This window comes from Ursus americanus, chromosome 16 (genome assembly GCF_024610735.1).
Source record: "Ursus americanus isolate L20-20 chromosome 16, mUrsAme1.1.p, whole genome shotgun sequence".
NCBI classification, from domain to species: Eukaryota; Metazoa; Chordata; class Mammalia; order Carnivora; family Ursidae; genus Ursus; species Ursus americanus.
Genome location: NC_142142.1, coordinates 47,222,844 through 47,238,067, shown reverse-complemented (window position 1 = coordinate 47,238,067; position 15,224 = coordinate 47,222,844). Strand labels below are relative to the sequence as shown.

The 15,224-nt window shown below is 47.4% G+C and overlaps 1 protein-coding gene across 1 annotated transcript in view; it reads left to right on the top strand.

The window, feature by feature from the left end:
* The window catches only part of SORL1 (sortilin related receptor 1), a 152,029-nt gene that overhangs the window by 129,759 nt on the left and 7,046 nt on the right, over positions 1-15,224 (top strand). Inside the window, exons 39-46 of the mRNA XM_045797999.2 lie at positions 21-103; positions 1,327-1,423; positions 3,713-3,897; positions 7,160-7,279; positions 8,363-8,527; positions 9,837-10,011; positions 11,192-11,298; positions 13,591-13,783. Of these exons, the coding sequence (XP_045653955.1) occupies positions 21-103; positions 1,327-1,423; positions 3,713-3,897; positions 7,160-7,279; positions 8,363-8,527; positions 9,837-10,011; positions 11,192-11,298; positions 13,591-13,783 (1,125 nt within the window). The remainder of the gene's footprint in view (positions 1-20; positions 104-1,326; positions 1,424-3,712; positions 3,898-7,159; positions 7,280-8,362; positions 8,528-9,836; positions 10,012-11,191; positions 11,299-13,590; positions 13,784-15,224) is intronic.

Below are 15,224 nucleotides of genomic sequence, written 5' to 3'. Positions count from 1 at the left end.
GCATTCCGTTTTGTTTTTAGTGATCCCACCACCAGATATCCGTATCGACAGCTACAGTGAGAATTCTCTGAGCTTCACCTTGACCATGGAGAGTGACATCAAGGTAATGCTGGGATTTCAAACTCGCTGTTGGGTGGGGCTCTCCTTGTGATGGAACCGGTGTAGCCCGGGACGGTAAGAGGAAGAAGGACCAATGACTCGATCCAGTAAAAGCAAAATACCACAACTAGGTTAGTTCTTCCTCCCAGTGAAGAACAACTTGAGCCTTCTCGTGAAAGTATTCTGCCTCAGCCTGGCGCCTTTTTTTTTTTTTTTTTTAAACCATATAATTAAATGGTTCACAGCTACAGTGGAAATAGAGAGATGGTGTTAACAGAATATGTATGCCCTATAATTTTCAGCTTTATTGGATTTCCTGGTGCGAAGCACTAATGCAGAGGTTCCCACAGTGAAAGAGAGTCAGATCCCTTAGAAATATACCCACTTACAGCCACTGTGCATCCTCCCCTTCCGGCCCCACCGTCCGCTCTGCGTGGCCCGTCGGCAGAGCCCGCTCCACCATAAGCCTCTGTGTGCCTGTGGTTTTCCAAGTTGAGATGCACCTTCCATAACGTTCGTTCTTTCTTATCTGTTTTTCCTCACATCCGTCCCTGTCTGTGAAGCTGTGGTGGGATCAACAGCCTTTGGAGCCCTTGTGCCACTTAACTGAACCACAGTTTGGTGGCCTGCCCTTGGCTTCAGAGACCGTTGCTGCAAGGGATGGCCTTCCCATAAGCCCTGTCTATATAGTCTTTGCTCTTGAAAGCAGTTTAATTGTTTTGTTGTTGCCCCATATTTAAAGATCTTCAGATCAAATCCTTTTATGAGCTCAGGACTTAGAAAAGGTAGTCTTTCCTGAGGCATGGGTATATTTGCTCTTGTTAAGACAGTGGGAGTTAAGCAGGCCCCTTTCGTATTGACCTCTTGGCCCTGACTGCAAGGATCACCCGAGCTAAGATGTATCCTTCATTACCATAATGTAATTCTCTTTAAAGTTGTTCCTCTTTCTGCCTTTATGAATTGACCCTTGTCCTTTTATTCTGCACCATTTTTAAAAATCACATCTGTAGTGTATATTATAGTCTCTTGTTTATTTTTAGGAGTAGGTGCCATACAACTAAATATTCAATGATTGCACACGGGGAACCCATCTAAAGATCAAAAGAAACAACCCGTCCATTGTAAGAAAGGAGATGCCTAAAGCAACAGTAGCAAAGGGGTACCTTTTGTGTTTGCTGCCCCCTGGCTGTGTGCTGTTCCCCTAACGTGTTTCTTGGTTCCTGGCAGGTGAACGGCTATGTGGTGAACCTTTTCTGGGCATTTGACACCCACAAACAAGAGAAGAGAACTTTGAACTTCCGGGGGAGCATCTTGTCCCACAAAGGTAACACCTTGGAGCTGGTCGGTGTGTGAGCAGGGAGGGGTAGGCAGATGGAGAGTTCCTGGCAGCAGAGCTTGTGTGGGGGCTGCCTGGGAGAGGGGGCTCTTCTCTGGCTGCTATTCTAGGTGAGCAGAGTAAAGAGACTGTAAATGACTCCTGCCTCCGGGGGCGGGTCCACTTGCTGGCTCCTCAGCCCCCTCCTCTAGCTCGTTGGCTCTTAATGGAAGTTGGAGGCTTAAAAGAGGAGAAACTGGAAAGAAGCCAGATTAACCCTATACCGATGATCTTTGAGCTCCAAAAGAAAGTTCCGACAGTGATTTGCCTGCCCCTCCTTTCTGGTGTGGTTTGCTCCTCCTCTGCTAATAAAAGTTATATAAGATATGGTGCGTAGTTGGTATTCAGGGCACATTTGTTGAGTGAATGGACAAACTGAGCTAAGGGAGGAGGGAAGGTCATGCCCCAGTCCCTCTTGTATCTGTCACCTGCTGTGTGTAGGCATTTACCTAGCTGTTCTATGTGTACCGTTTTATATCACCCCAATCATAATTCTCTGGGATATGCTCATTTGACTGATGAGCACCCAAGGTTGAGAAATAAAGTAATTCTCACAGAAGGTGACATCGTCAGGATTGGAACCCACATCTTTCTAACTCCTGACTGTGATCTCATTGTCTTAATGTTGCACCGATAGAAATTGGCCGAATCCGGAACAATAGTCTTCCTAGCTGTTGCCTGAAATACATGAAGGGCCAGCTCGATGCGAGGCATTGTGCCAAACACTTCACAGGCTTTTTCTTTCTTAATCTCTGAAGCAGCAGCTGCTATAAGTGCTGTTGTATTTTTCAGTCTTACAAACAAGGAAATGGACTCAGTTTGAATACAGTTGACCCTGAATAGTTGGGGGTTAGAGGACACTGACCCACTAGAAAATATGTATATAACTTTTGACTCCCCAAAAACTTAACTACTCACAGGCTACCATTGACCAGAATCCTTACTGATAATATGAACAGTCGATGAAGACGTATTTGTATGCTTCATGTATTCTGTACTGTTCTTATAATAAAGTCAGCTAGAGAAAAGAAAATATTCATCTGTCTATCTATTTATTTATCTATCTTTGACGGGAGGGGGTGAGGGTCAGAGGGAGAGGGCGAGAGATTCTCAAGCAAACTCTGTGCTGAGTGCAGAGCCCAACGTGGGGCTCAATCCTATGACCCTGGGATCATGACCTGAGCCGAAGCCCATGAATCAGAGGCTTACCCGACTGCGCCACCCAGGCCCCCCAAGAGAACATATTCTTAAGAAAATCATAAGGAAGAGAAAATATACTTACAGTAGTTGACCTTAAAAAAAAAATTGAGTATAAGTAGACCACATAGGTTCAAACCCGTGTTGTTCCAGGGTCAACTGTGGTTTGGTAGCCTGCCTTTTTCACTTAAAGTTGTAAGAATTTTCTCGTCTCATTAAATATTCTTGGAGACAGCTCTTAGTGGCTGTACAATAGCTCATGGAATGCACATTATTTAACCATTGCCCTGTCTCTGGGCAGTCGGATTATGTATGTAATATGTAGCATCACGGCCCACAGATGTTTGCGTGCTCTGATTCCATGGGATATCTGGATTAAAGGGCAGGAAGAATTTCAAGATGTTTACCCAAGGCCAAATGGCTCTCTAGGAGTGATGTCCCAGTTTATATCCCCAGATGGTCAGCTTTGAGAGAAACTACCCAGTGCCCATGCAAGTGTCTTATTTGTAGTAGTCATCAGTAAGTAATGCTGGGATGAATTTGTAAAATAATGGAAATCCAACATGTGGGACTCCCTTAAATTGAGAGATCACAATAAAAAATAGGGTGTCAGTGCACCTGGCTGGCTCAGTCGGAAGAGCATGCAACTCTTGATCTTGGGTCATGAGTTCAAGCCCCACACTGGGTGTAGAGATGTTTTTTTTAAAGGCTTAAAAAGTAGGGCATTGTATATCAAAGCATAATTCTTTTTTTAAATTAATTTTTTACTTTTAATTCCAGTATAGGTAACATACAATGTTCTATTAGTTTCAGATGTACTGTATACTGATTCAACATTTCTATACATTACTCAGTGCTCGTCAAGATAAGTGTACTCTTAATCCCCTTCATCCATTTCACCCATCCTCCCACCCACCTCCCCTCTGGTAACGTCAGTTTGTTCTCTCTAGTTAAGAATCTGTTTCTTGGTTTGTCAAGACACAAATTCTTGACTGGCGCCTCCAGCTCCCTCCTGGCATCTTCTTGTTCCTGTTTTCACAGTTGCCAATCTGACTGCTCATACGTCCTATGAGATTTCTGCCTGGGCCAAGACTGACTTAGGGGATAGTCCTCTGGCATTTGAGCATGTCACAACCAAAGGAGTCCGCCCACCTGCTCCTAGCCTCAAAGCCAAGGCCATCAATCAAACCGCAGTGGAATGTACCTGGACTGGCCCCAGGAATGTGGTAAGTCAGCCAGGATGACCGTTGCAGAGACAGTCCGGACTCCCCCCTGATGCTAGGCCATGGGGCTTTCTCCTCTGTGACTGCTAACACAAACTATCCTCGTGGTCAGTTCTGTATTACCTTCTAGAGGTATCTGCTGTCCCTTTGCACACCTTGGCCTGGCGTCTGAGCGAAAGTTCCCATGCTCTTTGCTGTTGAATAGACCCTGAGTATGGCGAGGGGGGCATGTTCTGTGTTTGGGGCTCACCTTGGCTCGTAGGCATGGTGACACATTAGCAGCAGTGACAGGCCACTCCCGTCTCTCTCCACCTACGTGATCCCCCACCTACAGGTTGCCTTCTTGGGCTGCTCCTCTCAGATGTGCCCACCGCCCTTCCTCCCCGTGTCCCCGCTACACGCTAAATAGGTCCTTTTTTGGGTCATTATGTATGCATTTTGATGCCCCACAATCCGATTTGTGCTTTTTTGAATCTGGTTTTTACTTCCCGCACCTCCCCAATATGTACCTTCCTTTGCTTTTAGGTGGGTCTTCCCGAGGTTCTTGGCACATTTTCATCCCCTCTTGCCTCTGCACCTTGGCTTATGCTCTTTCTCCTCCTGGAGCCTTCCTGTCCTTCTGCTCTGCAGTCAAATCCCACTGGCTCCTACTTGGTCTCTTTCCCTTATAAACTTCCCAAAAATTTAAAGTTGGTGCCATTCAGAATACTGTTTCATTAGATCCTACTTTATCCTATTTGGTATTTTCTGTGTGTTATTTATCTCCCTAACTAGTTCGTAAGTTCCTTGAAGGGAAGAGTTGTTTTCTGAGTTTTCCAAATGGAAAAGCTCATAGGACTAAATCTGTTAAGTGAGATTCAGTGAGTCCTCATAGTGACTGGTGAGGGAGGAGGCCTGGTCCTGTCTTCTGAGTGCCTCTCCGGCATGCATTTGGAGCAGGACCAAGCGGCAGGGAATGAACCGATGTTTGCACATAATTGTAAGGTCGGCCTTGAAGAAGGAAGAAGTAAGGCACCATGAGACCCTTCATATCTGTTCCACTTAATCCGGTCATCAGCTCGGTGGGGTGAATATTCTCACTTTACCAGTGAGGAAGCTAAAGCCCAGAGTTGAAGCTGTGGGAAACCATAAACTGTGTGAGCTCAGGTCTGGCTAGTGTGATAGCCTCTGCCCCTTTGTTGCTCCAGAGCCCAGTCCTGAGGCGGGAACAGAGATGAGATACCCAGAGCCATGCCCAGGACTGGCCTGTCCCTCAAAGCAGACTCTACTCACAATGGGCCTTTCTCGCTTGTATACCAGCTGAGGGCATGACCACTTTGTCACACCCAAGTGCGTTCACAGGGTAGGACCTTGTGTATGGCACCCGGAACACCACTTGACTTTAGGGTCTCTCATTGCGTGTGAACTTGGAGAAGTAGCCTTGCTCTGCCTCATCCTTGCCGATAGCCTGGATACGCTCATTGTAGCTTTCAGAGGGTGCTAGGGCCTGTGAAATGGCCTGTGGGAAGTTCTCAGCTTCTACCCGGCTTTAGTCCACTGAGGACTCGGGTTGCTCACCCCCAGTCATCCCTCTGCACCATGGGAATGGCCGCAGCCACTGTCCATTTCTGGGGACCTTCCTGCATCCTGGCCTCCTTGGCACATGGAGCCCTCTCTTGGCCCCTGGCCAGAGCCCCACAGCAGCCTCAGGCCTGTCTTCCAGAAACCAGGCCTGCTTCTGAGCCCGGAGCCCCTGTTCCCATCTTGTGCCTTCAGTGCCCTCGGTCCCCTATTCCTGCTCTATTTGCTTTGCTTTCTGACTCCCTCGAGTCCCCTAATTCTTTCTTTCCACACTTCCTCCCAGCTTATCACCCCCTTGGGGCTTTCGTTTCCCTTCCCTGTATGCTTCCCATCGGGGGCTCTGGCTGCCAGCAGCTTAGAGAAAATGCACAGCTGTTTGGGACTCGGAAGTCCCTGTGCGGGGGCCCGATCCGTGCTCTCCGTTCTCACAACTTCTCCAGACTTTCTTCACAGCTTTCCTTCAAGTCCCCATCTTTACCTGCCTGTGCTCGCTTCTGTGCTGCCCCACAAAGAAAGCTTCCTTAGTGCTTACCCCCTGTTATAAACCGCACGGCGGCCAGCCCCCGCTACGCCCATCAATTCCCCGGACCCTGCTTTAAACTCCTGGTTTTCCACATGGATCAGCGGCGGATGAGAATGGCTGCATAGAACGGAGCTGAAAGTGGCAATGGCTTTAGCAGTTTATTTCCCTCCCTATTAAAAGAAAGCGGAATCCTTCGGCAGGCCTGGGCTTCTACAGCTGCAGGTTGGATTGGGGACCCAGGCTGCCTGCGGCCTCCGACTTCCAGGTCACCTCATGGTCCAGGAGGTCTGCAGCCACACCATCTTCCGTGTTCCGGGCCGCTGGAGGGCAGGAGGAAGGGCTTCTCCCCACATTCCCCAGAGCGCTCACTGAGCTCCCACGTGACACCTCTGCTTGCAGCTCATTGGGCAGAACTTTGTCACGTGGCCTCTCCCGGCTTCCGGGGAGGTGGGATTTTCTTCTAGGGGAGGCAGTTCTCACTAGGAAGCAGGACTGTACTGAGGAGGAGAGGTCGGGTGGGTTTCTTCTGGGCATCTCCCCACGTCTGCCCTGCTGCCCTCCCTCCTCAGCCTCCCTCCACAAACGCACTGGCTCCCTCCCCAGCTGCCCTTCAGCCGTGTTTTGCAGGTCCTGTCCCGCCTGCCCTCTGAGAACCCCGCTCTTCTCCCCGGCTGGTCGTGCAGTCTTTTCCTCCGGTATTTCATGTTCTGTATATGCAGCTCGTCATTTATAATCGTTTCTTTCTTCCCTGCCCCTCCTTCCTCAAAAAGGAGGGCTTTAAGGGGCGCCTGGGTGGCTCAGTCAGTTAAGCGTCTACCTTCGGCTCAGGTCATGATCCCAGGGTCCTGGGATTGAGTCCCACATCGGACTCCTTGTTCAGTGGGGAGCCTGCTTCTCCCTCTGCCCCTCCCCCATGCTCACAGGCGCACTCTCTCTTTCTGAAATAAATAAATAAAATCTTTAAAAAAAGAGTGCTTTGCAGAGAGCACACCATGTTTATCTTGGTGGGGGTGGATTCAGTGCCTGCCCCAGTGTACTTCCTCTGTAAATAAATGCTGAACGAAGACTTCTCTCTTTTGAGCTCTCCTGAAGCCCTTCCCAGGGGCATCACTTAGGGATTTCAAGAGAACGAGGTCACTGGCCATGGAGCTGATGTCCTTTTCCATCCTCTCTGTTTGCCAGGTTTATGGTATCTTCTATGCTACGTCCTTCCTTGACCTGTATCGCAATCCGAAGAGCTTGACTACTTCCCTCCACAACAAAACAGTCATTGTCAGTAGGGACGAGCAGTATTTATTTCTGGTAAGTTTCCCTTACTGGGGAGTCCAGAGGAGTTTCTATTTTTTTAAGGATGGCTTAAATCCTGGGCTCCTAGCTCAGACCCTGGACCCAGGGAGCTGGAGGTATGACTCCAGGATCCGTGTGTGTGCAAGAGGGTGGTTCCTCTTCTGTAAAAGCATCAGATTCCTGCTTGAAGAACAGAATGAATGACCTGGTAACCAGCTGCAGCTCTGTGGGGGATTGGGAACTTGAAAAATGGATAAACATTCACAGGAATGGATAAACTGCTTTTGTCGGATTCCTCTTCCAGGACTAGGAACTTAGGCCACATATGTTTACACGTGTGCCAAAATAGATGGAAAAAGGTGCTTGATATACTATTGCTTGTGACCACAGAAGATTTGAAACCAATGGTTCTCAAGAGAAGACCGGTTAAGATTACAGGGAAACCCTTCAAAAGAAATAGAACTGAGGTGGAAAAATCTTCATTAGAAATAGTACTGAGGTGGAAAAAAATCTATGCTATCTTATTAAGTGAAAGAAGTGAAGAACCTAAAAATATGTGTAATATTTTATTTGTGTAAAAAAAATTAAGAAAAAACAGGCTACGGGGAGCCTGGGTGGCGCAGTCGTTAAGCGTCTGCCTTTGGCTCAGGGTGTGATCCCAGAGTCCTGGGATCGAGCCCCACATCAGGCTCCTCCGCTGGGAGACTGCTTCTTCCTCTCCCTCTCCCCCTGCTTGTGCTCCCTCTCTCGCTGGCTGTCTCTCTCTCTGTCAAATAAATAAATAAAATCTTTAAAAAAATTAAAAAAGAAAAAAAACCCAGCTACATGTACACATACATACACATACAAGTATGTATCTGTATGCACACACACGTGTATCTGTGCTTATAAAAGAATAGGACATTTATGGAAAGAAGCACGTTAAGCCATTACTGATTCTGGGAAAATGGATTAAAATGGGGTAAGTGGGGAATTATTTCACATTTTATATCTTCTTTTGTACTGATTGAATTTTAACTCTGTACACCTGTCACTATTTTGTTAAAAAAAAAAATGGTTTTGTGCCAACTCCATGCGTCCCCATGGTATTGGTTTCAGGTCCGGGTGGTGGTGCCCTACCAAGGGCCGTCCTCTGACTACGTCGTGGTGAGGATGATCCCAGACAGCAGGCTCCCACCTCGTCACCTGCATGCGGTTCATATCGGCAAAACCTCAGCTGTCATCAAGTGGGAATCCCCATATGATTCTCCTGACCAGGACCTGGTAAGAGGGCCAGGCGTCCAGCCAGCCATTCCTGTTCTTGGCATGGTTGGGGATGGGGCAGGGGGTGCTGTCATGGGGCAGGAAAGCTAGGCCTGGAGGTGGGAGCTCAGCAGGAGGTCTCGTCTCCATATCTGTGTGCCCAAAAATGGGGTCCTTATAGATGCCTCTTCTGAGTTGTACCTTCTCCATTATTTCCAGCTGTTCTATTCGTTTGTCCCTCTTTCTTCTCTGCCTTCTCACCTTCCCTTCCCTGAGCCTCTAAAGCAGGTTGGCAGACAAAGGCCTGCCGGCCAAGTGCAGCTATCTCATTGCCTGTTTTTGTAAATACGATTTATTAGCACCAAGCTCTGACCAGTCATTTATATCTTACCTGTGACAGCTTTCACGCTACAAATGGCAGAATTGAATAGTTGTGGGAGAGACCATTTGGCCTTCAAAACCTAAAAGTATTTTCTATCTGAACCCTTACAAAAAAGTTTACTGGCGCTTGCTCTAAAAGAAGAGGCGAGGGGCACCTTGTGGGACTCAGTTAAGCATCCGCCTCTTGATTTTGGCTCAGGTCGTGATCTCAGGGGCATGAGACTGAGGTCTGTACTGGGCAAGGAGCCTGCTTGAGATTCTCCCTCTGCCCCTTCTTCCCCCCTCAAAAAAAAAAAAAAAATTAAATTAAGAAATAAATAAATAAAAGAAGAGGCATTAATTCTGGAAAACGGCTCTCATTTTCCTTTGGCCCAGGCTGCTTTTCCCTCCAGCCCCTCCACCCTCTCCCTCATCCTAGGGGTGGGTGGTTTTCAGTACTCGGTTGCTCAGCCTCTCCTTGACTCTCCAAATCTTCCTGATGATTGAGTTTCCTGTACTTACCACATGTCCCTATGTTTGCCCTTGCCTCCACATATGTAAAAAACAACCCGGAGACAATAAGTAGAATTTGTTGTCCTTTCATTGTGTCGTCTGACACCACCCAGAGCTATTACAGCTGGGGAGACACACTGAACACTGAATTTGAATTGCTCTCACCTGTTCCAGTCTATGTGCCATGCCACAATGAATGTGACTTTCCCTAGGCTCATTTTTTGGCTTGAATCAGTAATTCCGCATAGTTCTGGGAGTGAGTCCTTGTTCCAAGTCTGGACCTGCCCACCCCAGAGGCTTTCCAGAGAGCAGAGTCAGGCTGCGGGGCTCAGAAGGTGGTTGCTGTGGGTCCCAGCCCCTGATACACTCAGGTTTTACATCGTCCACCGTTGAATTGTAAAGAGTAAAAAAGCGCCAAGTTTCTGGTTACCATTAAGGTCTCTTTTTCTTGTCCCAGTTATATGCAATTGCTGTCAAAGATCTAATACGAAAGAGTGACAGAAGCTACAAAATAAAAACCCACAACAGTACTGTGGAATACACCCTTTCCAAGTTGGAACCTGGAGGGAAATACCACATCGTCGTCCAGCTGGGGAACATGAGCAAAGATTCCAGTATAAAAATCACCACAGGTAAACGGGAGAGAGATTCGGGTCCTTCTCACACAGCAAGGGGCCCACAGGGCTGCTAGGATGCCTAGACCTTAACAGCGGGAAGTACAAATACCCCCTTCAGTATGCACAGCGGCCCCGGCGGGGTGGGCTTCTAGTGCTGGGGCTGCAGGGTGGTGGCCTGGGGGACATGCTGTGTCCTTTTTCACTCTCCTTCTGTCTAGCTGGTTTGGACACTTTTGGGGGAGAAGAGCAGGAATGCCCAAAAGAGTTAGGAAATAAACGTGAACATTTGCCTCGAGAGCCAAGGATGGGAACTGGGGCTGAAGTCACATGGTTCCTCGTGGCAGGGTGATGTGTAGCCAGGGAGGGAGACCAGTAACTGTGCAGTAGATTGAAGGGGCCTTGCCGCAGCCCGGGGTTGGCTCAGCAGTCAGGGTCTGGTTCAGAAAGCAGCTAATGAGCTCGGCTGCTTGGGCAGCAGCAGACAGTGTCAGAGTGTCCGTGATGGAGGCTCAGTCCCACCGGGCCGCCGGTGTGAGCAGCGGGCCTGGGCGGGACTCACAGTGTCACTCCAGGGCTCTAGGTTCAAGCACAGGCCCTGGCTCCTCACTGAGCTCTGGGTCTCCTCAGGCCCTGGGGCAGGATGAGGGAGAGCGGGAAAGCAGATCGGAACCAGAGCAGAAGTCCAGCAAGGCTTGGAAACTGTGGTCCATCCCTTCCCTTCCCTTTTTCCCCCACCCAATTTGGTTTTGGCCATCCGTGGCTCTGAGGGCCATTAAATTAGGTTCTGTCCAAATTTCTTGGCTAAAGTGTAACAACAACAAAAGAGATGCCAATTAGAGAGTGTCTACCGTGTGCTAAGCTCTGTGCTAAGCAACACGTGTGTTTTATTTCTTCCTTAACCTAGCCTTTCAAGTTAGCATTCTTTTTTCTTTTTTTTAATATTTTATTGATATTTAGAGACTGCGTAAGGGGGGTGGGGGAGGGGCAGAGGGCGATAGGGAGGGAGAGAGAGAATCCCAAGCAGGCTCCTGAGGTCATGACCTGAGCTTAAACCAAGAGTCAGATGCTCAACCTGCTGAGCCACCCAGGCGCCCCTCGAGTTAGCATTATCTAATCTGTCTATCTACTCAGACAAGAAAACAGCGATTCCAGTCTATAGCCACTAACTGTGTCCTGTTTCATCTTTAATTTTCAGTTTCATTATCCGCACCTGATGCCTTAAAAATCATAACAGAAAATGACCACGTTCTTCTGTTTTGGAAAAGTCTAGCTTTGAAGGAAAAGCATTTTAATGAAAGCAGGGTGAGTTCCTCCCTCCTTCTCAATGACTTTGGGCATCTAATTGAAATGCAGTTTTAGAGATGAGCTCGTTAACAGCATGCTGGCATAGATAGGGGAAAAAGACAGAATAGGGCAAGGGAGTGAACTTGAGAATTAAAGGACCATTTTCTGTGGGCTTGCTAATTAGTGAAATGTTTATACTGCCCATTAAAGATGAGAATCTCTGCACTAAGCACTTTTCATTCCTGAACTTGTCTTTCCCTAAAGACAGGGAAATGGGCTGGGGCCCGCACTGTGCCTGCTGAAGCTGGATGGGGCTGGGCATCAGAACCAGGGCCCCGTCCTTTGCAGCCAGTCTGAGAGCAGCGCTGTGGCTCCCGTGCCGGGGGCTGAGCTGCAGCCTCAGCCTGGCCTCGTGGTTTCTTTCCAGTGATGTTTGAGGAGGCACGACGTGCTTGAAGATAGTCTGTTGACCTACGGAAAATACTGTTTTGTTTTGTCATTGGCAGACCAGTTACTGTATTCACAACAGGAAGTGGGAAGAGAAGGAGAGTGACATCAGGGAACAGATCTGCCACCCAAAGGTGGACAGATTCTTGAGTGGACCTGGCTTGTCCCCATGGTCAGCAAAGCATGAGCTAAAGAGAGACACAATAAATAATCCGTGGCTATTTCGGGGTACGGTGGTGGCGAAGAGTGCTGGGGTTGTAAACAGTCACAGTGTAAGGCCAGAAGCACAACTAGATTAAAACTCGAAAATTCTCACAACTCTTCCAACCGTGACATGTAAATGTTAATATACTCGAATGTAAAGGAAGCTTTCAAAGCAGTTCAAAACAGAAATATCCTGGTTTTGGAAAGGGTACGGGGAACAAAGTAAAAATTATAGTAGCTGTAAGTGAAAGAAAAGAAGGACCCACCTCACTAATAATCGAACCACAAAGAGAGGACACGTTCACATTAAACAGGCTAAGTTTTGGGGGAAGAGTATTACCAGTACGAGTTGTAGCTGGGGAGATTAGCACTCTGGAAATACGAATTGGAAATGCCTTCCATAAGGCACTTTGGTAAGATGTATCGGAAACATGAAAAGCATTCACACCCTTTGACCAGCAATTCTTTCGGGATCTTAGTCGAAGGAAACGATATACATCAAGAATTTATGTACAAGGCTATTGAGGACAGTTTTATTTCTGATAGCAAGAAAGGAGAAACAACTTTAATGTCCAATAGAAGAAGACTAGGTAAATAAATTGTTGATGTTCGTGTCATTTAAATGTTCTTCTTTATACCTTTATGTATTTGGCAAATGTTCTACAGCAAATACATATTAGATAGAAAATGATTAAGGCTAGCTTCCAATGGAGAATGCAGGAATGGGATTCCAAGCAGGTGGCATGGGGAGGCCCAGTTTGGCCACCAGCTGTCATCAGGGGTCCCTCCTAGGGGGCAGAAGCCTGGCTTTCAGGTTGAGATGGCAGGTCGATACTTTGCTCCCAGTGGAGGGAGGGTTTTCACATAAGCAGGTGGCATGTCCTTTTTTCCCCCCTGGGGGCTTAGAGTTCAGAGAATAGGTCAATGGAATTGGGACCAAGAGACTGTGAGTATGCAGTGGGGCCCAGTACATAAGAGAGGATGTCTTTTTTTTTTTTTTTTGCCGCTGACGGGGTGGGAGTTGGTGGCTTTGACACTGGCGTACTTAGAGATTAGCAGAGAAGTCCAGTAGTCAGTTCTGAACCCAGCCCGATCTTGAAGTGCTTTCTGTTCAAGGCCAGGTTAGTCTGGGGCCACCATCAGCCTCGAAGACCTGGGGAGCTAGCTGCGGGCTGCCGATGGAGTTCCCACACGCTGTTCTACCGAGAAATGTCCTGACTTTTCTTACCCCACTGCTGGAGTCCACTGCGACCTGGATTTATTATTGGTCAAATCCCATTATGGTGAACTATTGCTGACTTGTCCAGATTCTTTGTGGCATTTAATATTACTTCAGACAAGTGCACTGTTGACCAGAACTTTGAATGTGTACTGAAATATTTGTTAAAATGGCTTTTATTAGGGCTACGCGTTTCACTTCCACTTTGCAGCTCGTAAGTGGGCGTGGTAGTTATTTGAGACATTTGGGATGGGAAAATTACCATTTTCTGAATCCACTATCTCAGTGGTAACGTAAAAAGATCTAGGAAGAAAACCCAAAGTGCTTTAGCATCTATAAAAGCCTGCAATAAGGAGCTCACATAAAGTTGGAACCAGTAATAGAAGCTGTCAGATTCCTTATTTAACTTCCTGAACAATCTCTCATGTCTTTGTTTTCAGGGCTATGAGGTACACATGTTTGATAGTGCCATGAATATCTCTGCTTACCTTGGGAACACTACTGACAATTTCTTTAAAATTTCCAACCTGAAATTGGGACATAATTACACTTTCACTGTGCAAGCGAGATGTCTTTTTGGCAGCCAGATTTGTGGGGAGCCCGCTGTCCTGCTGTACGATGAGCTGGGGTCCGGTAAGTCACTCTTGGGGCCAGTTTCCGTCTTCAGTTCTGGGGAAATTGATGAAGGATGTAGCATGGTGCGATGAATTTGGGTTTTTGGGTTTTTTTTTAAAGATTTTATTTTATTTTTTTAAAGATTTTATTTATTTGTTTGAGAGAGAAAGAGCACGCACGTGTGCTAAAGCGGGGGCGGGGGGGGGCGGAGGAAGAGGCAGAGAATCCCAAGCCAACTTTGTGCCGAGCGAGGAGCCTGATGCAGGGCTCTAGATCATGACCAGAGCCGAAACCAGGAGTCAGATGCTTAACTGACTGCACCACCCAGGCACCCCAAGATGTGTCTTTTTCTAAAGTGCACTTAAAATATTCTCTCAAAAACAAAACAAAAAAATTCTTTCAGTTCAAAAGAAAGTCACTTATCTATCAATTTAATCAGGCACTGATTTAACAAATACTTCCTTACCCAGGAGTGCTGTGAGGAGCTGAGGTTACAAAGTGACCACATTCTGAACGTAAGGCCCAAGAAAGGGAATAGGTTACAAATAGGTTTTGTTTCGAAAGGAGAGTCTGCTGGGGAAACACTAGGTTAGTGTGAGTTTTATTGTTTGTTTTTTGCAGGACTTTTCAGAGCCTCCAATATGCTAATGTTCTCTGTGGTTCTTCCAAGTCAGTAGATAACCTCCTTCCTATAGAGTAAGCAATTTTATAGCTCCCCCTTCATCTTAGGGGTCAGTGCAGAGCAGAACCTGAATTTGTCCTGGCGTCTTGTCTTCTGAACAGTCCCAGATACTGGTGCTGGGTCGTGCTGATGGTGGAGGAGAGGACCCTTTCCTTTACATGGAAACACTGCTCCTATCGTAGTGGCTTGGCCAGGATATCAACAGACGTTTTGCCACTGGTCTCTTTCGTTCCTTTGACTCCCAGCCAGGAAGTCGCGGACGCTCAAGCCAAGAGCTTGCGTTAGGGCTGTCGTATGCTCCAACATGTCATGCTTCCCAGGCATCTCCCTAAAAGGAAAGCCTTGCAAACCGCATCCCTTTGCAGAATCACAGCATCCTAGAGGTTCTGAGAAGGTCTTACAGAAAACAAACAACAAAAGTCTTGTTAACCTAGAGTTCCCTAAAAAGAGCCTCCTTTTTAAGTAAAACCAATTAGCGACTGTGAAATAGACTTTGGGAAGAGTGTTGCCTTCAAAATAAAACCAAAATCGTCAAGCAGAAAGAATCTCTCTGTGAAGCCTCGATTAGTCTTTATCTTGTCCCTTGATGTTTGCTGTCCCCTCAGAAGTGGGGTGCGGGGGGAGGGGGTTCTCCCTCGCCCCTGTTGCCTGCACCACACTGGTTTCTGCTGACTGCTCCAGCCAAGGGCATCCCCCGAATTTACCACTTCACAGTTGGGGTTAGGTTGGGACATACGACATAAGATCTTGCCCCAGCTTTTTCTTGTAGGTCAATAA